The sequence below is a fragment of the Monodelphis domestica genome, chromosome 7 (genome assembly GCF_027887165.1).
Source record: "Monodelphis domestica isolate mMonDom1 chromosome 7, mMonDom1.pri, whole genome shotgun sequence".
Classification (NCBI taxonomy): domain Eukaryota; kingdom Metazoa; phylum Chordata; class Mammalia; order Didelphimorphia; family Didelphidae; genus Monodelphis; species Monodelphis domestica.
The window spans coordinates 27,575,020-27,596,378 of NC_077233.1; the positions used below are offsets into that span (position 1 = coordinate 27,575,020).

The 21,359-nt window shown below is 40.8% G+C and overlaps 1 protein-coding gene across 33 annotated transcripts in view; it reads right to left on the reverse strand.

Annotated features, from left to right (window-relative positions):
- MAGI1 (membrane associated guanylate kinase, WW and PDZ domain containing 1) overlaps positions 1–21,359 on the reverse strand; it is a 757,001-nt gene that overhangs the window by 22,476 nt on the left and 713,166 nt on the right. For 19 of the 33 annotated variants that reach the window (XM_056804387.1, XM_007500036.3, XM_056804383.1 and 16 more), the window contains 5 exons: positions 19,585–19,801; positions 13,030–13,113; positions 8,898–8,989; positions 7,701–7,893; positions 4,011–4,304 (listed from right to left, as the gene is read on the reverse strand). In XM_056804387.1, the coding sequence (XP_056660365.1) occupies positions 4,011–4,304; positions 7,701–7,893; positions 8,898–8,989; positions 13,030–13,113; positions 19,585–19,801 (880 nt within the window). The remainder of the gene's footprint in view (positions 1–4,010; positions 4,305–7,700; positions 7,894–8,897; positions 8,990–13,029; positions 13,114–19,584; positions 19,802–21,359) is intronic. The other 14 variants (XM_056804389.1, XM_056804390.1, XM_056804388.1 and 11 more) reach the window with 2 other exon arrangements.

Consider the following 21,359-nt stretch of genomic DNA (forward strand, 5'->3'; position numbering starts at 1 on the left):
CAGATAGGAGAGCTTTAGAAACCCAAGACTCTTACAGGAAAGAAGGGAGGAATATATTATCTGTAGGCCTTTCTAGAAGAAAGTCAACCGAGTCATATTTCCCAACTTGGGCTCGTTTGAAGTATTGGCTTCTGCAGAATGGCACCTAATTTGGGAACCTAAAAGAGTCCCAAATGAGAAAATCCCTTGCAAAGGGTTGCCCCTTTTCCCCACTTAGTAAAGGGTTCCAACTCTGGTGGAAGGTGCTGAAACACTCAGATTTCCTCCCAGTCCAGTCCCTACTTCAGCATCATATAAAAATGAGAATGACATCAATATTACCATTATGAATTATAACAAGCATTGTTATAGTACATTATGGGTTTGCAAAGAGCTTTGTGCATTGTCTGTAGCAGAGGAGAGATCCTCTTGCTACCTTCCCCCGGCAAGGAGCCACAGAGCCACCTCTTGTTCCTCCACATGTGGTCCTGTGCCCCACGTGATCCATCTCCAACCAAAACAAACAAGTGAAAAGCTGACGTGGAGAGATGCTATCACACAGACTCTCGAGTTGGCTATGGCTCTCGCTGGTTGATACACATCCACAGCCTCCCACCACCCATGGATTTGACTATGAAATTATAAATACTCATGGACTCCACTCAGATTTTGTTTTAATGCCATTGAACATTCCGAGGTCAGATTAGTTTAGGTCTTGATCCTGAGACCTCAGATGTATTTTTTTTTTAAAAACCTTTACCTTCTATCTTAGAATAAATACTGTGTATTGCTTCCAAGGCAGAAAGGCAGTAAGGGGGTAAGGTGACTTGCCCAGGCTCAAACAGCTAAGAAGGGTCTGAGGACAAATTTGAACCCAAGACCTCCTGTCTCTTGGTTTAGCTCTCAATCTACTGAGCCCTCAGATGTATATTTTTAATATGAAGAATTGTGTATTCAGGTCATTCCCCATAATATGGCACAATACTGTTTTTAGCCAAGTGTTGTTTATAACATGAGCAGACACATGTGTGTACCTTGCTGATTCATCTGTTTAAGTTGAGTTTTTTTTTTTAAATACTATGATGTGGTAGCAGTTTGCCAAAGCTACCCAGAAGGTGAGAAGAGTTTCTATTTTGTAATACTCCCTAGAAAATGCTTAACTGGGTCAGGATGCTAAAGGTAGTGAGGGGGGCAACCTTATAGCCCGGCACACACAGCCGCTGTGATCTCTCGTCATCAGGCTCGGCAGGTCTACTTTATGGATTATTCATCTCAAACTGCCTTTCTCCCAGCCTGAGCATGAGCTGCCCTGCTCTCCTTTTGTTGTTCCCTCCCCCCCTGTCCACATCAAGGTGGAAACTCAGGAAACAGGAAGCGATTGAGCTGGAAGAAACATGAGCTGGAACCAAATATTGGCAGCCCCAGGCTTCCAGACAGTTTGGGTTCCAAAAGTCATTTGTTAAGTCAGTGTTCAGTACTCCAAATGCCTTTTCCAATGGAAACACTGCCTTTAAGGTTGCTAAGCAAGCTTACAAAAAAACAAAATCTCCTATTTAACTCATAATAATCCTTAAATATTTTTTTTAATGATCTAGAGCAGTGGTTCTCAACCTCTCAATTTGTAGCAATGAGAATACATAATGCATATCAGGTATTTACATTCCGAATCATAACTGTAGCAAAATGACAGTTTTGAAGTAGCCGCCAAAATAATTTTTTGGTTTGGGGTCACCGCAACATGAGGAACTGTATTGCGGGGTCACAGAATTAGAAAGGTTGAGAATCACTGCTCTAGAGGGAAATCCTAATGGGGAGACTCTCTCCAGCAAAGCCACTAAGCAGCTAGGTTTTGGGGGCAGCTCTGTGGCTCCATGGATAGGGTGCAGGCTTAGAGATAGGGTTCCAATCTAATTTTAGACAATTCCTAGCTGTGTGATCCTGGGCAAGTCACTTAATTTCTGTTGCCTAGCCCTTACTGCTCTTCTGCCTTGGAACCAATACACAGCATTGATTCTAAGACTTTTAAATATATTATTAAATATATTATTAAGATTTTTAAATATATTATTTTAATAATATTTGATAATTATTGATATTTATAATAATACCTAAAATTAAGAATTTTTTAAAGTTATAGTTTTATAGAGGTGCCTGGGGCAATGAGTCACTAACTTCTTTGGAGGTCATGAAGCTAGTATGCCTCAGAAGCAGTACTTGAACTCAGGTCTTCCTGACTCAAAGGCTGGCCATCCTAACTCTACTGTATCCTACTTTAATGGCTCTAGGTCACCTAATCCCCATGTGAAATGGTGTTTCTAGAAATCTCAGTTTCAAGGACATTTCTTTTCCTGTCCCATCAGGCATTGGGAAAAGGAATTATTCCAATGCTAAGTCTGCTTGGCTTTGGACAGGGAGTCCTGGCATGGATAAAAGGTTTGGAGAAAGAGCAGGGGCTGGGGGTTGGGTGTAGGGTCAAGGTCCGAGACAAGGAAGCTAGAGTACTAGGAAGCTAGAGTCTCTTGGAATGATCCTAGATGCAGAAATGTAAAGGGTTTCAGATGGAACCTAACCAGCCCATTTTAGAGATGAAGAAACTGAGGGTCATAGAGGGTAAATAGACCCAGGATCAATTAAATGGTAAACAATGGGAAAGTTTTTTTGTTTCCTGGGAAAGTAACTTGAGGGTCTGTGATTCTAGACCAAGAGTCCTTCCCACTTTCCCATATTCTCTTCAATGTAAATACTGAGAGAGACTTCTCAAGTCTTCATAACTTCCTCCTCTTTTTATTTTCTTTGGTGGGTCCTAAGGATTAACACACTGGCTTTCCTTTTTACTACAGCCCCTGACTTTTGTTTTGAATCATTTCCTCTCCTTCTCTGTCCCATTTTATAACCAAACCGCAGTGGCAGGACTTTACTCATTTCTCCCCTCACCATTAATCCTGCCAGAGGCAAGGTGACAATAAAGGATTTCTCCAGGGAACGGAGGAAGGAAGGACATCAGAGGGCTGAGGTAGGCACTTGCAGAGAGAGAAAGGTGGGCAGAGTGGTTTCACCGTTATTGAGAACTCTGATGAGGACAGGTAAAGCATCACCTTCTCTGCAACCAGTCTTAGAGAGCTGCCTAGGGACGATGAGTGCTTCATGGAGTTGCTCAGCATCCCCTAGCCAATATGTGTCAGAGATATGATTTGAACCCATGTCCTTTCTGGCTCCTAGGGTAGCTCTTGACCCATTTCATCCATCAGTCTGCTTCTCAGGAGAAGAGAGGTCAAGTCACTTCCCAAGTGGTGATATTGGGAAAGGAAGGGCAGTTCCTTGCTCCTTGGCCCTTCTCTGACAGCTATTCATATGTAAAGGACAGGAAAATTTCTCTGAAATGCATCCTAATGACAGCCATAAGCGGTTGGGGGACCATTTGATGTCAGGGATGCTCTACATCCCTGGCCTGTTCCACTCCACTAGTAAAGATTATCAAGAGTTAACTTAATGGATGATTTCCCAACAGGGGTTCCCTTTGCTCTGCCAACCCTGCCAGCTTCCAAACGCTCTGCATAAAAGATCCTCTGTACTTACATATGGAGAGAAGAGGGGGACAGGGGTGAGGCAGAATGATTCTTATTTGTATAACGCCATTACTTTGGGGAAGGGAAGGAGGGATTCAGGTCGGGATTATTTTTACTCATTATATTGTCATTTAAAAAAAACAAAACCAAAAAACCTCAGTGCATGTCTCAAGTATACCTAAATTCCCCTTGTGATGCTGTTACTAGCGATAAACTAGACAGGGCATCGCTATAGGCTTTCCCTGGACCAGTGCCCAGGGGCAGCCATTGTTCTGGGGGATGGCACCACTCAAAAGCCCAATGCCCAGGTGTGTGATGTGCACACTTTCTTAGGAGGGGAACACCTCCTAAAGAAACTCAATTCCCAGAAAAGAATTTAATTCCTTTCAGTGAGGCTCTTCAATGGACATTTTCTCCTTGATGTTAAAGGGCTCAGGGACAAAGATGAGCTTGTATGGTGCTTACCAAAAGTGGTCCCTGCTTCTGGCCTGCTCACAGAGGATACGATGACAAAGCCAAAGCCTTCATTTTCCCCCCGGCGGATTTCCACATCATACGGCTGCAGTACCGTGCTCACTACTCCACTGCCCCCACCGCCGCCACTGCCGATCCCACTGGTGCTGCCACTGCCAGAGCTCACGGTATTCAGAGAGTTCTGGCTGCCCTGGGGAGTACGCTTCTCCTCTGTCAGTGATGCTGGCTGGTTGCTGCTGTGATGGGAAGATGCTGGGGAAGGAACCTCATTCTCTGCTTTGGGGACTGGAAAAACAAAGGGAGATATATTTCTAAGTTTCCTTCCTTTCCCCATCCTCACTTTCCATTTCTCTTCCTTCCTTTTCTTCCTTCCTTCCTTCATTCCTCCCTCCCTCCTTCCTTCTTTTTTCCCTCCCTCCTTCCTTCCTTCTTTCCCTCCCTCCCTCCTTCCTTCCTTCCTTCCTTCCTTCCTTCCTTCCTTCCTTCCTTCCTTCCTTCCTTCCTTCCTTCCTTCCTTCCTTCTTTCCCTCCCTCCTTCATTCCTTCCTTCCTTCCTCCTTCCTTCCTTCCTTCCTTCCCTCACTCCTTCTTTCCCTCCTTCCTCCCTCCCTCCTTCCTTCCTTCCTTCCTTCCTTCCTTCCTTCCTTCCTTCCTTCCTTCCTTCCTTCCTTCCTTCCTTCCTTTCTTCTCCCTCACTCCCTCCCTGCTAGCATTTATTATTAGCCTACACTCTGATAGACAGGCTTACAATATTGGAATATCACAAGTCCTTGTTTTGGGCTGTGAGTGAACAGTGTGGATTTCTGCAGCTAGCTGTGCCTGTGGGGCTCCTGGAAGCTCTTTTACTTCCCTCCCCTTTAAGTATTTAGAGAATGATTTCTTCATCAGCAATAGTCTCTCTTGAAGTCTGCTCCTGTCTTTGGTTTCCTCCATCCCTAACTGAGTGTAGCAGACAGAATAGTAGATTAATTTGGCATCAAGCTACTTGGGTTCAATTCCTACCTTAGAGACAGACTCTCTGTGAATCCCTTAACCACGGAGAGTCTTGGTGTCCTCATCTATAAAATGGGACAATGCCTCTTCCTATCAGAGAGCAGTTGCAAGAAGACAGTGTTGCCTATGTTAAAGTGCTCTAGGAGAGGCTGGGTGGCATAGTGGATAGAGAATCAATGTCTTGTAGTCAGAGAGAACTGGGTTCCATCATTATCAATAGTCACAGGTCCCAGCCCTGTCCCTAAAGTGCCTGCTGTATATCCAAGTAGGATTTTGGTACTGCTATCGTTGCTCATTTCCATGATTTCACAGAATCAGATGTAGAATGTGATGAGACCTCTCATTTTATAGATAAGGAAACTGAGTCACAGAAGGATTAAGTGCCTTTCAGCCATCAGGGTGAGCCAGAAATTCTCTGAGAGTAGAAATGCCAAAGAAAAACAGATGACATCACTCATCTCATGTATATATGGGGATGTGATTTGGGGTTTTGGCTTTAAAAGATCACCCTAAAGCAAAAATAAATAATATGGAAGTAGGGATCAAGTAATAACATTTGAATCCAGTGGAACTGCTTGTCAGCTCTGGAGAGAGGAGGAAAGAGAGGAGGGGAAAAAATGAATTATGTAAACATGGAAAAATATTTAAAAAATTTAAAATTAAAAAAGAAAAAAGAAATTCCCTGAGATGGATGACTTGTAGTTGCCTGGAGAACTGAGAGATTGATTTTGGTCCATAGTCATAAATGTAGTAAATGAATAGAGGTTGATTTGAACCCAAGTCTTTGTGACTCCAAAGCCAACCCTTGAGCAGTTCTGGTACATTCGCTTCCTGTAAGTCCCATTTAGAATTCTAAGTGAACAAAACACTTTTTTGCACAAATAAAATCAGCTCCAAGTGAGCCATTTAGTCCAATTCCTTCATATTACAGATGGGGACACTGAGGCCCAGTCACAGTCACAAACATAGTAAGCACGAGAGTGTGGATTTTGAACTTATTTTTGCTTTGATTCCAGAGTTTTATTAATATTAACTCAACTGAGCAAACAGGATCATCACTCTGATGTTGCTTTTTTAAAAAATCCATGTACGAGATGAAAAGCAAATTAATTTCCACACATCGATGTGAGTTGAAAAACTCATAGTAGCACAGATAAGTAGGATAGCCTAGTGGGAATAGCAACATGGCCCATGTTGAGAAGCTTATAGCTCTAGAGTTGGAAGGGGTCTTAGAGGTCATCTACTCCAACTTCCTTATTCTACAGAAGGGGAAACTGAGGCCCAGCAGAGAAGTGATTATACCCTAGGTCATATCATTAGTAAGTAGCAGAGACAGGATTCAAACCCAGCTCCTCTGGACCCCAATTTCAGCATGTGCTCCCCCAAAGCTTGATAGCCACTCTTGGGCACACATCTCTCCAAGTTTCAATTTCCTCATGTCACAAAAAGGCCGATAATATTTGCCCAGCCTGTTTCACTGGACTGGGAGGCAAAAAATGTAAACCTCCAGGGACTACAGAAATGCCAGTCACTATTATTATGTGAAGGCAGCCTGTGACTTCATTCTTTCATTCATTCAAAAGGTCTGCAGAGGTTATGAACAAGGAAAACCCATTTCGGTCCTGAGAGTGCCTGGCTTTGTCAGTTTAGAATACCGTGAATCCAGAACCCCAAATATTAAATTCACAACATTTGGTGAATGAAAAGGGAACGAGGAAGACAATCGGTCCATCATTTTTAGGTGGCCTCCATCTGCTCTCATCTGTCAAGTCTCTGATCAAAACTGAAAGGGTGACTGTCGGTGTTAGAGTAATACTCTTAGCTGTATCACATCTGACACAGAGGATGACAGGATTGAAAGCTGAAAAAGATGCTTAGAGATCATCCGGTCCAGTGACTGTTTTTCAGCTGGAGAAGCTGAAGTTGGACTTGCCCAAATAAGTTACTGGCAATCAGGAGTATCCTTTATCGCTTCCCTGAAGAGGTATCCTATTAAAGCCACCAAGATGTCCCATTTCTCACTGGAGTTCACCCTCCACTAAAAACTTCCCTCTGGAAACTGGATTATGCTTTCACTCATTTTGTCCACAGTGATGCTTGCTCATCGTGTCTTTGTTCATGAAATGAGACACTCAAAGTTGGGGGACCCCCTTCTCTGGCTCTCTTGTAAGGCCAGTGGTCCTTTGGCATGGCAGGACAGCCAAAAGCCAATGAGGGGAATCCTTATCATGTGAGGTTTCTGCCTTCCTGGACTCATTTTTCATTTTATTTTTACTCTTCTGATTTGAGGGTACACTCTTTTCTGATTTTCATGATGACCCCCCAAGCCCACTTAACATCTCCTTCTGCAGAGAATTAACAACAAATGAAAGAATAACCAAGTACTATCAATGGGAGGAATGGGAAATATATATATTCATCTCATCTCTTCTCTCTATAGAAAACGCATTAAAGACCCATTAAAGTACTTTGAAATGACAGTAGTTTTGTAGAATTGAAGGAAAGCAAACCATCTGGAAATTCTGAGCTTGATCAAATTTGCAAACATTTACTAAAATAGATGCTCAAGGAGGCAGACATGAAAAAAATGGCTTTTTCTTTTTTTTTTTAACATCTTTTGAAGAAAATAAAAATATAAGAGAGCACCAGTGAATGTTGCCAAAGTCCAGTCTAGTCTTTGCAACATACCTGCGTAGACCACTTTACGCCGCACAGTGAGGTTGACGTGGCCCTGCTTGGCAGCTTGTTGCATAAGTTGGACCACGAGCTGGTGAGATTTTCCAATCACTGGTGTCCCGTCAACACAGATTAGCTCATCTCCAGACCTGAGGCGACCATCTGCATCAGCAGCACCCAGCGGTACGATGTGACCGATATAAATCTGTAAAGTAATTGGATGAGGGAATGGATGGAATGTTAGCCAGCAAGCAGGGAGTTGATAGATTACCTAGATTACCAGATGCCCTGCATAGAGTAGGTTCTTAATAAATGTTTGAGTGGCCTTGATGAATAGGTTTGAGGGAAGGACTGGCGATATTTATACTGCTCGATGGCATCGCCAAACGTCTCTAAGTTTCTGTTTCTTCCCCTGTCATAGAAGGAGGTTGGATCATAAAACCTTTAAGGTCCTTTCTAGCTCTTACATGCTATAAGTATATGAATGGTGTAGGGAATAATTAGATCTGATTTCTTCCTATTCTTATCTCAGACCCATAATATGTAGTCTTCCTTGGTCAACTCCAAGATGCCACTTTTGAAATGGTCTTATGAAACCACTTGAATCACGAAAGGGAATTGGTCTCATTTTTGGACTGTTCCATTTTCTGATTTCCAAGCCCTCCTTTGAATATCTTTATCATTGATTGCTCTCTACAGTTAGAGTAAGTCACTCACTTTTAAAAAAAATGCAACATTTGTGTTTGTTCTGTCTCCTGGCTAAGCTGTAAACTCCTTGAGGTCTGTTGTCCTACTCCTCTTGTCACATCCCACCCACAGAGTTCTCTCGGTCAATAGTGCTCCCTTAGTGCGGTGCTCATTTTTACAAGGGCATCATTCCATCCATTAATGACTGTTCTCCCTTGACATCATTTCCCATCTTTGCCAAAGGTGATCCCTTGGGGCTCAGTCCCTAAAATTTTAGAGCTACCATTTCCCAAGTATTTGTGATGTCCAGAAACACTGACCACAACCTTCTACGATGACTCCACGAGCCTTTCCAACCTAACAAATAACTAATCTACTTCTCGTGATGCAATGGTAATAAGAGGTCTGCACCCAGAGTAATATTAGAGAGTCTAGCGATCCAGAGAGTCAAATATGCTTTGGACTAGCCCAGGATTTGGAGGAAATGGTGACAAAATACCCGCCATGACAAGAAACACTTACAGGTTCTCCAGGTTCATTTCCACCTAGGATTCTAAAGCCAAATCCCGTTTCTTTTCTCCATAGGAAGATGTCTTGTTCTTGGAAATCTGGAACTGGAGAGAGGCAGGGGGCGGGGGGGAGAGGGAGATTATTTATAATGATAATAAGGAGTCATGCTTTCCAGTAGCTTCTCAATTTTCCCCTACCCAAAGGTGAATAAAATTACAAGACTAATAGGGATGATACTTGAATAGATTAAAGCACGGTAATGTAGGAGCAGAAGAGAAATGGAGTGACTGTGAATCAATGAAGGCTTATGGATGAAAGGAAGCACGCAGATTCCTACCAAAGGAGTTAATGGGGGCCCTGCTCATATCCCTTTTTAATGTATAGACTAGAGCTAGATATTCCTAATCAAACTCAAACAAATATTTCCCTGCAAAGTTCTAATTCTGCCACAGTTCTTTCTCTCTGTAGTGTTGCTGGGAAGAGGGTTAGGGGATCATTAAATCTTTAGTTACTGAGAATAGGCTGTAATTTAAAAGAAGTGTATCAACTAGAAGTCAGAGTGCCCTGTAAACTCCTAATTAATGCATTTAAAATTCTATACTGATTTTTTTTATCACCTGTTACCAAATTTACAATTTGGAAGCCATCCAACAGACTTGCCTTCAGGTAAATAAGAGGGCCAGAGTACTAGAAAACAAAAGAAAACCAAAAAATGCCAAACCAATGACCATAAGCAATTAAGGGTCATTATGTCAAAATATGTATTTGGCCATGGTCACTTTTGCAAAGAAGATGGATCACTGGACTTAGTAAGAGATACTGAAAACATCATTATCGAGTTCCTTCTAGAAAAGACATGGATGTCCTACAAAATCCAGGGAAATGATGGCATTCCAACAACCAGACAAGCATCCAATTTAAAAGTTGCCCCATCTCATCAGTTTAACCTTGAATGTATAGACAACAGCATCATCATTTCTTGTTATTCATTCTTTTAATCTCTGAACTAAAAATCAGTCATGACAGAGTCAGGGGAGAAGAATGGGGAAAAGGGGTGTCAAACATTTTAGTTTGGGGAAATCAGCTTCCTCACAATAAAACCTAACTCTCTCCTTTTTGCTCTACATTCTCATTCACAGTAGAAGCAAAAAACGATGGAATCTTATTTCTATTGATTTATTATTTAGTCTTTAAGAGCATTCATGACACACTGTATACTCTACAGAATGAGGCTTTTGTAAGGGGTGGGGAGGAACATGAAAAGTTACTATTTAATTGTAGTGAATATAGATATTCTGCTATCATATTCTTATCATATATGCATGAATGGATAATATATATCCATTCGCTTAGAGCCATTCTAAAAAGTTGTTTCTCTCTATGTATATATGTATAAAATATATATAATCTACATATATACATGTTTATAATTTACCTGTAATATATAAAATATATATTTTTAAGCTGCTTTAATTAACTAAATTTCATGTCGTAGATATTTGAGTCCCAGAAGATTTCAGTGTGGTCCATCCTAAGGCTGAATTGTGTCTGAAGCTTGAAGTTGGCTCTAGATCCTACCTTTCTAATGACTCACCATAAAGTTTAAACTGAAATATGAATTTGTGAGGCAGATGAGTGAAAACTAAGTCATAGGTGTTGGAGCCTGAAATGTTGTCTGAGCCATCTTAATACCCTGGATTTGCCTGCATTCTTATTTTTTCAAAGATGCCCTTTTCTTTTAATTGCAAAGGCTAAGCTAAAAATCTCTAAGGAATGTAAACCTAAGCTATAGCTGGAGACTGTTACCAACACAATTAGAGAATAATATCGTCTTAAGCATGCTAAGAAGCCAGTAATATTTTTACATTCATACTAGCTCATCGGGATATTTGTGGTAATAGCCTGGTTTAGATAACAAATTAAGATGAGGCACATCTTTTTGCTTTATGAATATAATCAAAATATGCCATGGAAGATTTCTAGCACATTGTTGGGTTTGTGGAAAGGTCAAGGTTTGTCTTGGGATTAGACACTGATTTCTGCAGAGACTTCCAACGATGACACGTATTCTTGGCGTCTTTTAACATGTGCCTACTTGGTGACATTAATGGGAGAACAAATGTGGCAAATACTTTGCCTTGTACATCTCATCAAGGAACTGGACGCCATGATGAGAAGCAGAGACCTTGGCTTATGAAGGGATTTAGACCGGCACAATAAAAATGGTTGTCTGTAGCTGAAAAACTTTAATCTAAAAAAAGTTAAGTCGGTATTAAAAAAAAAAACCCTTCAGTGAAACAGGAAGTGTCCAAATGATAATCGGGACATCAAACACCGAGAACAGAAGATGTACAACCAAACACATACACAATACATCAATGCACAGAGACTCATTGAAAAGGAGTCTTTCAAGGCTTTCTCCACAGCTTGAATAACGTGCTTCTCTAGCACCTAAATCCAATTGATCCAGGGGGTTGAATTCAGCCAAATGTACATGAGGGAAGCCAGTTAGTAAAGCGACTCTCCAAGTCAGGCTTGCTAAACTTGCATTTTGTTGATTCCAAAGCCCTACAATTTCAGTTCCAGTTAGTGAGAGGATAGAGTGATGCATATACATATTGGGAGCAACCAATATCCATGAATAATGAAAATTCATCTACCAAAAGTAGCAAGCTGCATGAAAAGATGTAGCTCTTTGGCTTTGCTTTCTGTCCTCCTGAGTCTTCTAGGATATAGACCTGGAAGGGGTCTTAAACATAACCTCTTCCTTGTTTTACAGATGAGGATGAATCCCAAAGTGGTCACAAGACCATAGATTGAAAGCTAGAAGGTCCCCTACAAGACTTGGAATACAGTTTCCTCTCTCTATCCTAGGGGGGAAAATGAGTCTCCAATAAGTTAAATGACTGTCTATGTCTATCCAACAGACAATAGGGAGCCAGACTAGGGCTTTAACTGATTCTTGGACTGCAGAGAGAGCTGGTGCCCCTTTACCACAAAGACTCATTTCTCTTTCCCTCCTTTCTGAAACCCAAATATCGAGGACAGTGCCATCACCCAAATCATTTCTTCATTTCTTACTGGTACAAGGAAGAGGTCCATGGACAGGTTCCCTCTTTAATCCATCTTACACATAGCTGCTGCCAAACTGATTTTTCTAAAAAAAATGTCTGATCAGGTAATATTCTCCTCTTCAGTGAACTCCAGGGCCTTCCCTTGGCCTCTAGAATCAAAAATAAATTCCTCTGTTTGGCATTTCAAGTTCTTCCCAACTGGGCCCTGAGTGACATTTAAAACTTTCTTGCATATTACTCCTCTCTTCACATCATAAAGTCTGATAAAAAGCACTTCATCTCTTGCCCTGGCACTGACTACCCTCAACACCTGGAATATATTTCCTCTTCATTTCAGTTTCCCAGAATACCCAGTTCCCCTTAAAAATATAGCTCAACTACTATCTTCTATATGAGTTGTTCCTTAATCCCATTGGATAATACTATATCCTGACAATCACCTTCTATCTGTGCCTGTATGTACATCTGCTATTTCTCCAGGGTAGGCTGTACACTCTCTGTGGGCAGAGATTATTTCCTCGTTTGTCTTTGTATCTCCAAAACCTGGTGCAAAGTGAACACTTGATAAACAATTTTAAATTGACTGATTGAAACCACAGTCATGTCTTTTTTGATGAGCATGTTTTCCCTGGGTGAACTAATTTGTGAGTCAAAGTTTCTGATTTCTTTTCTTTAAAAGTTCTTGTTAAGAGGGTGACCCAAGCTCTAACCACTTGGTTATACAACCATAAAACTTGGAAAAAGCCGTGAAAAGACCTCCTTTGGTAATGAGAAGGACTGGAATGACCAACTGAGAGGGAGTAGCTCTGAGAAGGTGGTTCCATCCCTAGAGTAATATGATACACTCACTTAAAAGAACAGACAGATGGGTGCCATATTGACAACTCTTGCCTCTGGTCTCTAATTTGTCATGGAGAGATCTGAGGCATACACATCCCTAATTTCTTTTGGTGTTGTTTCTTTTTCTTCTTTCTCCCCAGTTACTCAGCTTCCTCCCCAATTCAAGGTAGTGGAAACATCAAACAGGATGCAAGACAATACAGAAATAAAAGTTTTCAACTTGGTCTTACTCTTACATTCTCCAAAATTCGTGGAATTGATTTCTCTCTCTCTTTCCCCCTTGCTCAATCCCGATGCAGGCGAAGGTGACATAGCTGTAATATTAATTTTACAATTTTTGCAAAACTTAATGTTTCGTCTTTCTTTGGGGTTCATTTTAATTTCATTTTAATTGCTAAATGGAACATGCAGTCCAGTTTTCACATATAGCACAGTAATGGTCACAATTGCCTTGGATGTACAATGACAATTAAAGAAGCATTAATTTCTTTCATAGTGTGTCTATTTTCTTTCACATGTAGGAGGGAACAAGAAATAGAACTTCAATTTTACCATTAAGAAGATCATGAAATAATGAAGGCCATCCTTGTATTTTCATAAGACCTCTTACATTACTGGCAAATCCTCCATTTTACACTTTCAAATAATTTAATTTTAATTAATTCCTGCTTTTTCTAAGGTTTCTCTAATTTTTTTTAGAATAGAATTTATAGATACCTCTTCTTGGGGAATATACTTTGCAAGGGAGTCAGTTTGGGTGTGTTGAAAGTATCTGTTATGTGCTATCAAAATATATCAATAGATTAGATCAGTAGCTTCGTTCTACTTATTCTTGGTTGCATATTGAGCTAGTAAAGATTATTGCTGGATGGAAAAACTTTTGCAGCACTTGTTCTAGTGGCTTTTCTAGCAAATTCTTTACTGCTGAAACCCAGACTTTAGTGTTGAGAGCCTAGTAGCATCAACACCATTGAAGACTTGGGTAAGTATGTAAGTAGTAATAGTAACAGATGTAACAGACATTACACCATCTTAGAGGAGAGAATTCGGCAATTCTACACCTGTAGGCATGGGTCTCCTGGGTATGAGAATGATTAGAGTGTTTTGTTAAAATGAGGGTTTAAAGCATTTTTCTTTCTAACTACTTTGTCTCAAGGCAAAGTTTAATCACCAGACATTTGAAATGGGCTGTTAAAAAAGCAAACAAACATTCCAACAGACAAAAAAAGATACGTTTGTTTGAAATAGCCCCAATGTTATTTCCTGAAAGGAATCGACAAAATCGCCGTACGGTTAGAGATGAAGTCCAAATACTAAAGAGCCAGCATATTTTTTAAAAAAAGTTTCCAAAATTGCTTTATAGTGTACTCATCTTTACTTTTAATTAAACATTTAAGCTCTTCAAAGGGATTCATTAACACATCTGCAATTCAGATTAATTCATTCTGTCGCTGCTGTTTTGACAGATGGCCGTATGTAGGATATGGAATTTTGCAAAGCATCCAGGCCATGTGAGAAAATGTGATAGCAGACTGTGTTAATCTTCAAGCTAACTTTAATAATAAAATGAAATGTAATAGGCTTCTTAGAAAATAAATTCTTAACAAAGAGAAGGATGATGTGTTACAATCATTGCGCTGTTGCCACAATTGTCTCATTTGATGTAGAGTGTTTTGCCCATTTTAAACGTCTGGGGTTTTTTGGGAGGAGAGGAGGCGAGGGTTAATTGTCAAACTCCGGAGGCCCAGAGATTTCTAAACTGCATCCGTAATCAAGGCAAAGGGATGACAGATATTGACCCACACTCAGTCAAGCTAACGTTGCCCAAGTAGACTAGAGGCTTGTTGAAGACGGGGAATATCTATCATTTTGTCTTTTTATCCAGTGTGCTACACAGCATATCCTTAGGGAGATTTGGTTGCTTGTCTCCGAAGACTAGATTAATATCTCTTCATTAGTCAGAATTTTTAAAACAGTAGAAACTATTTAATTTTGGAAACTGACTGGTAGTCCCTATTCTACCAGTTAAATCACATCATGAAACCTGAACATCAGTTATGTTGTCATTATCATCTAATGGTTTAGTCTCTGATCACTAAGACAGAAGTGAGTGTTCTTTCATTTTTTTTCAGCATCCCTTCTTTAAAGGCTGCAGCAAGTTGAGATGGACTTTAGAGTGACATTGTTAATTTCAAAATGGAACCCAACTTGCTGTCACTAGCACAAGATCAAGAGAAAAGGAAGCTGTTGAAGAAGAGGCCATACTAATTTCTTTCCAAGAAAATTAATAAATGAGTACTTAGATCCCATGCTCAAATTGGAATCTATTTTCTAGATCAGAGGCATCACAGGCTTTTAAATGGGCTCTTGCCTAAGAAATCCATCTTTTCCAGACAATTCATTAAGGAAACCGAGGCCAAAGTTTCACAAAGGTAGAAAATGTCAAGTTTAGGCTTCAAACTCAGGTCTTCTGAGCCAAAGCCTAGCATTGTTTCCACTAAAAAGATGGCACAGGAGTTGTAGACTCTTAGTTAGAATGAGCCCTCATCACTCTACTTGGTGCAATGCCGATCCTTTCCCCCGCATGATTTGCTTTCTGAGTGGATCAAATACTGATGTACATCCAAGCCTGTGTACTTTATAAACCAGGGATGAGGTCAGGGAAACAAGAGTTCCATCTCAGCTGAGGTAGAGCCATTGAAATGAAATGTACTTCTTGAAAAAGGTGAGCTCTATTAGTGATGAAACCCAAGTCATTGTGAAATTACTACTTAGAGAGCCTTTACTCTAAGTGCTTCAGCTCAATGCTGGCTGACCCAACAGAGTAGTCAGTGGAGAGCTTTTTGGTACTGAAATCAAAGAATCTCTTATCTTTGTCTGACTGTGGATATCTGAGCCCCTGTCCTAAGAAGATTGGCTTGGGGATAACTGTGGATATTCAGATTGAAAAAGAGAAGACTTGGGGGCTAGGGCAAGGGTTAGGGAAACAACTGCTGTCTTCGAGCCCTTGACGGTGAGTTTTGTAGAACAATTAGACTTGTTTTGTCTGGCCCTGGGAGACAGAACCAATGGGAGAAAGTGGTGAGAAAATGGGGTCAATTTTGCTTGGTATCAGGAAAACTGTGCTAATGGGTAGGCACCACCAGAAAGTGGAAGGGGTTGCCTTGAGAGGTGCGATGGGCTCCTCTTCGCTGGATAACTTCATGCAGAAGCCACGTGTCCATTCTTTAGGAATGTAGTAATGTGGAGTCTTCTTTGGTTATGGCTTTGTCTAGGTGGCCCTTCTCCTTCTAAATCCCATGATTTTCCCCTATTTCATTTGTACAACAGGAATATTGAAAATCAAATACTGACTTTCTTTTTGACCAAGTCTTGATAATAAAAAGAACTTACATTTACATAAAGTTCTAAGGTTTGGAAGCCCATTTCTCTCAAGACTGAGATGTAGTAATTATAGGGATAGGAAGTGGGACTATGATTCTATTGATGTGGGAGCCCAGGCTGGCATCTTGTGTGCACCTTATAGATTCAGAGGATTTATAGGACCACACAACTAAGAAATGTTTGAAGAAGGACTTAATCCCATATTTTCTGCCTCCCAGGTCATCGTTCTATTACCCTTTGCCATCTTCTGTATTAGTGTGAGAATTTATTTTTTATATACTATATTAGCTTCTTTACAAGGGTCAGTGAGAATTTCTTTGTATTCCTGTGTCTGAGCTTTGGGTCAGTGATTCCAACCAGTCTATGCATTTTCTTTGTCCTTAGGAATCCAAAAGAATGCTTCTCTTCTGAAAAGAATTTGGTTAATGAATGAAGTAGAGAAGGACTCTTTTCCAGTGTAGGTGCCAAACCCCTCATGTGTCCATCTGTGGAGATGGAGCAGGGTGGATGGTTTGATAGACTCCCTCTTAATTAGCTATCTGCCAATCAGAAATGTCTTGGGATGTTCAAGGGAGGAGCTGAATAATGAGTCCCTAAAATTATTTATTAAGCTACTTGAGGCAGCTCCCAGGTCGCTGGTCATTTAAGAAGCCATAGATTTGTGTGCTGCTTTATGACTTATGATGCTGGCCTAACCAATCTACATTCAATAAATCAACATTTTTTAACCAAAATGACATCTCTCAAGATAATTTTAATCCTAACAGTTAGTTTGCTTTTCCCACATCCACCTACCTTCATATTCTTCTTAGGCTCTTATTACTGTCAAAAATATTAGACTAAAAGTCACTACTGCACAAAGGTAATGACTGTGCATTTTGTAAATTAAAAACTTCCCAATCAACTGGCCAATGGAAGTCCCTAAGGCAATGCAATAAAAAAACAAAACCAAACAAAAAACTCTGAAGGCTGGCCATGTGCCAGTGTCAAAATATCAAGTTCCACCATTGATGCAGAGTATTCATTGCCATGTGTTGAGTTGGCTATGACCATTCTGTTTTCTTGGCCTTCAGCCTGAGTGATAGTATCAAATTCTCCATCACTTTTTTACCACAGAGGAACAACAGTATGAATCGTCACTGTGGCCAACATCCTTCTTGCCTCGATAGTCCTAATGTGAGCTCTTCTGGGGAAGAAAGGTCACTGGTGTTTGAGAAGGGTCTCTATCAGAAAGGGTCAATGGTGCTTATTTGGCCCTTGAAGAAGAAGGTGGAAGTTGAGGGTGCAGGTGGGAGAATCGAGTTCTGAGAGATTCATTCCTGAAATCTTTACCCCAAAAAGCCATTGTTTCAAGATCGTCTGCTTTGCCAAAGCCCTACTGACTGCCCTAAGAGCAAAGGAGTAGCGTCACTCTTAAGAGAAGGATCTAGTCACTTCATATCTTGATTCTCTTCAAGTTCCAGAGAAGATGAATTGAAGCTCTGGAATGTTACTGTAAATATAGGAAACATATTGTACCCACATCCACATGGATGGAGCTGGAAAGTCTACACGTAGGCACTGTGCTTATAATCACTAGGGCACTTCTGCCTTCTTCTCTCAGGAGCAGGACCAAGCCCATTTCTCTTGGGGCATTGTTCAGTAAGTGGTTTCTAGGGTTAAAATCTGGAAGGGCACTGAGGGATGAGGAAACAAGGGTCCAGCAAGATGGTGGCTGATCAAGATTGCTTAGGTATTAAGTGACTGAAACTAGATTTGAATGCAGACCCTTGATTCCAAATCCAGAAGCACCCTCCATTGTGCCTACTGGGGGGAGCAGAGCAGTTTGTTTCTCTCTTCTTCCTTCATACAACTACCCTTTAGCAAAGAGCCAGGAAAGAGTCATCCTCTCTTTTGCCGCAGATCTACGACAGGACTTTCCAAAACAGGCTAAGGTAAGAATTTAGTCTTTGACACTAACTTCAGTATGTCTTAATCATGCAGAACTCCCAGTTACAACCATAAGAACTTATTTAACATTCCCATCCTGGGCTTTTTAGGTCACCGTCCTGTTCTTACCCAAAATGAATGCTCTTTCTGATTAATATTCTTTGCAAATTGTATTGTAATGACAAGAGAAATTAGAGTTAGGCATAAGAGCCTGTGCATTATAAGAGTCCCAGAGCATGTCCAGCATGTAAGCCAGCTTCCTTCCTAGTATATAGAGACAAGCTGAGGCCAAAGCATCATGCCAAACAGCCTTATAAATAATGAAAGCAAAAGCGACTCACTCTAGCTATTGGTTTGGGGGATGATTAGAGGAATAGATAATTGCCTAAAATCTACCAGCATTTTGAAAAATCAAGAAGGCACTAAGAAAGCATTTAATTTCTTCCCATTATCTTTGCAATCCAAGCCAATCACATTTATGTCCTATTGTATATCAGAGCCACTACACAAGAAGGGAATCTGAGCTCAGGGCACACCGTAATCTCCACTCAAGAAGGAATTAATGAGACAGCATCTCTTATCTTCAGGTTCTTTTAACTAAAGGGGGGGGGGGGGGAATCCATTTTCATCCAGGCTCTTTCTCTCTTTCTTTTTCTCTCTTTTTCTTTCTTTCTTTCTTTCTTTCTTTCTTTCTTTCTTTCTTTCTTTCTTTCTTTCTTTCTTTCTTTCTTTCTTTCTTTCTTTCTTTCTTTCTTTCTTTCTTACTTTCTTTCTCTCTTTCTTTCTTTCTTTCTTTCTTTCTTTCTCTCTTTCTTTCTCTCTCTCTTTCTCTCTCTCTTTCTTTCTCCCTCTCTCTCTCTCTCTCTCTCTCTCTCTCTCTCTCTCTCTCTCTCTCTCTCTCTCTCTCTCTCTCTCTCTCTCTCTCTCTCTCTCTCTCTCTCTCTTTCTTTCTTTCTTTCTTTCTTTCTCTCTCTCTGTCTCTCTCTGAGGAACATCAATTTCTTTCTCTCTTTTGAACAGAAAACAGAATTGAGTCCTTATAAACGTCTGGCAGATTCAACTTGCTGATCTCGGTAGCATTCTCCTCCATACCTCATTTACATGCATCCATTTAGCAAACTGAAAACCCTGTATTTTCTTTTTTTTTCCTTTTTAAAAAACAAAAACAAAAAACCCCTTATCTTCTCTTTTAAAATCAATTCTAAGTATTGGTTCTAAAGTAGAAGAGAAATAAGGGCTAGGCAACTGGGAGTAGGTGACTTGCCCAGGGTCACAAAGCCAGGAAGTACCCAAGGTCGCATCTGAACCCAGACCCTCCCTTCTCTAAACATGGCTCTCTATCCCCTGAGCTACCTAGTTGTCTCCTATCTTTTCCATAAACATTGCAAAGGAGGAGGTTGGGGGCCTGAATAGCCAAGGAAGAGCCCCATCGCCGCCAGAATCACAAACAGAGGGACCTGTTTGGTACTCACGTCGGCTTTCATACATGCTCCTGGACTGAGCCCAGATTTTGAAGGGATCTGGCTTTTTCTGTCCAGAGCTGTCTATTTGGTCTGCTGCTGGGGCCTCAGCGGGAGGGAAGTCGGGCAGCGCCTGTGTGCTATGGCTGGGGGAAGCCGTGTGTCCGCTCCGGTGGCTGGAGACACTATGCTGAGAGCTGTTTTGGCTATCTTTCCTCTCCAGTGGTTGCTGTCAGAAAGCAAGCAGAAAGAGAAAGAACAGAGGGTTATTATTGGTCTTCCGAGTGGGTGTTTGCCATCATTTTTTCTTTGTTCAGCAATTCTGCATACACATATATAAATATATAAACAACATTTTGGCTTCCACCTTGCTCCAGTTAATGCTGAGTGCAGATAAATCCCCTGGCAATGGGCAAACAGAGAGATGGGCAGGAAAAATGGAAACGATAGAATCACAAAACTTAGGATGGCAGAAAACAAATCAAATGTTCATTAGAGGTTCCCTGGACCCCAAGAAGGTTTGCAAAGAGAGGCATCTGGTTCAATATCATTACTCTGGAGAAAATAAGCTGCCCTGAATACCACAAAAATTTTAAATTTAAGCCTGTAAAATTCAGGAGAAATGCACCTGGGGCTCCAATTGGATCCTCAAATTGCCTCTGCTGCCTGCATTTGGTTAAAAACATTTGCTTTTCTTATTCCCCCTTACATATAAAGAGAATTAGACATTGGATCTGCCATTCCATTGACATGGGATGAAGGGTGATATCTTCCCTGAAACTCTTGGTTGGTATCAGTTCTGAACTCTTATTGTCAAGAGTTTCCTAGAGCAATGGAAGTTAAGCTGGGTTAGTAAGCATTCATTCATTCATTCATTCATTCATTCATTCATTCATTCAGTTCTATCCATCTATCTATCTATCTATCTATCTATCTATCTATCTATCTATCTATCTGTCTATGTCTGTCTATCTCCCTCACTCCATCTATATCTATCCATCCATCTATCTATCTATCTATCTATCTATCTATCTATCTATCTATCTATCCATCCATCCATCTATCCATCTATCTATCTATCTGTCTGTCTATGTCTGTCTCACTCCATCTATATCTATCCATCTATCTATCTATCTATCTGTCTATCTCTCTCCCTCACTCCATCTATATCTATCTATCTATCTATCTATCTATCTATCTATCTATCTATCTATCTATCTATCTATCTGTCTGTCTGTCTATATCAATCTATCGATCTATGTATTGTATATCTATACTGGGTATTGGTTCCAAGGAAGAAGAGGTAAGGACTAGGCAATGGGGGTTGTGACTTGCCTAGAGTCACACAGCTAGGAAGTGTCTGAGGCCAAATTTGAACCCAAGACCTCCCATCTCCGGCCCGGACTCTTAATCCACTAAGCCACCTAGCTGCCCCCTCAATAAGCATTTATTAAGCATCCTTTATAGTTATAAGCGAGGCACTGTGCTAGCTGAAAGGGATCCAAAGAAAGGCAAAAGACAGACTGTGTCTATCTGGAACTCAGTCTAATGGGAAAGATAATATACAAACAGATACAGACAGCATAAACAGGAAATAATCACAGAGGGACAAGAAGGGGGTGGGGGGTGGGAAAGGTGGAATTGTAGAAGGTGGGATATTAGCTGCAAAAACCTAAGGCAGCTCTGTGAGCCAGGAGACAGCTGAGATGGCGTGCGTGCACTGCCAGGATCCCATTTCCAGTTGAAAAGGCAAGACCGTCCAGCTCGCTTTTCCTAGTACTGAGGCC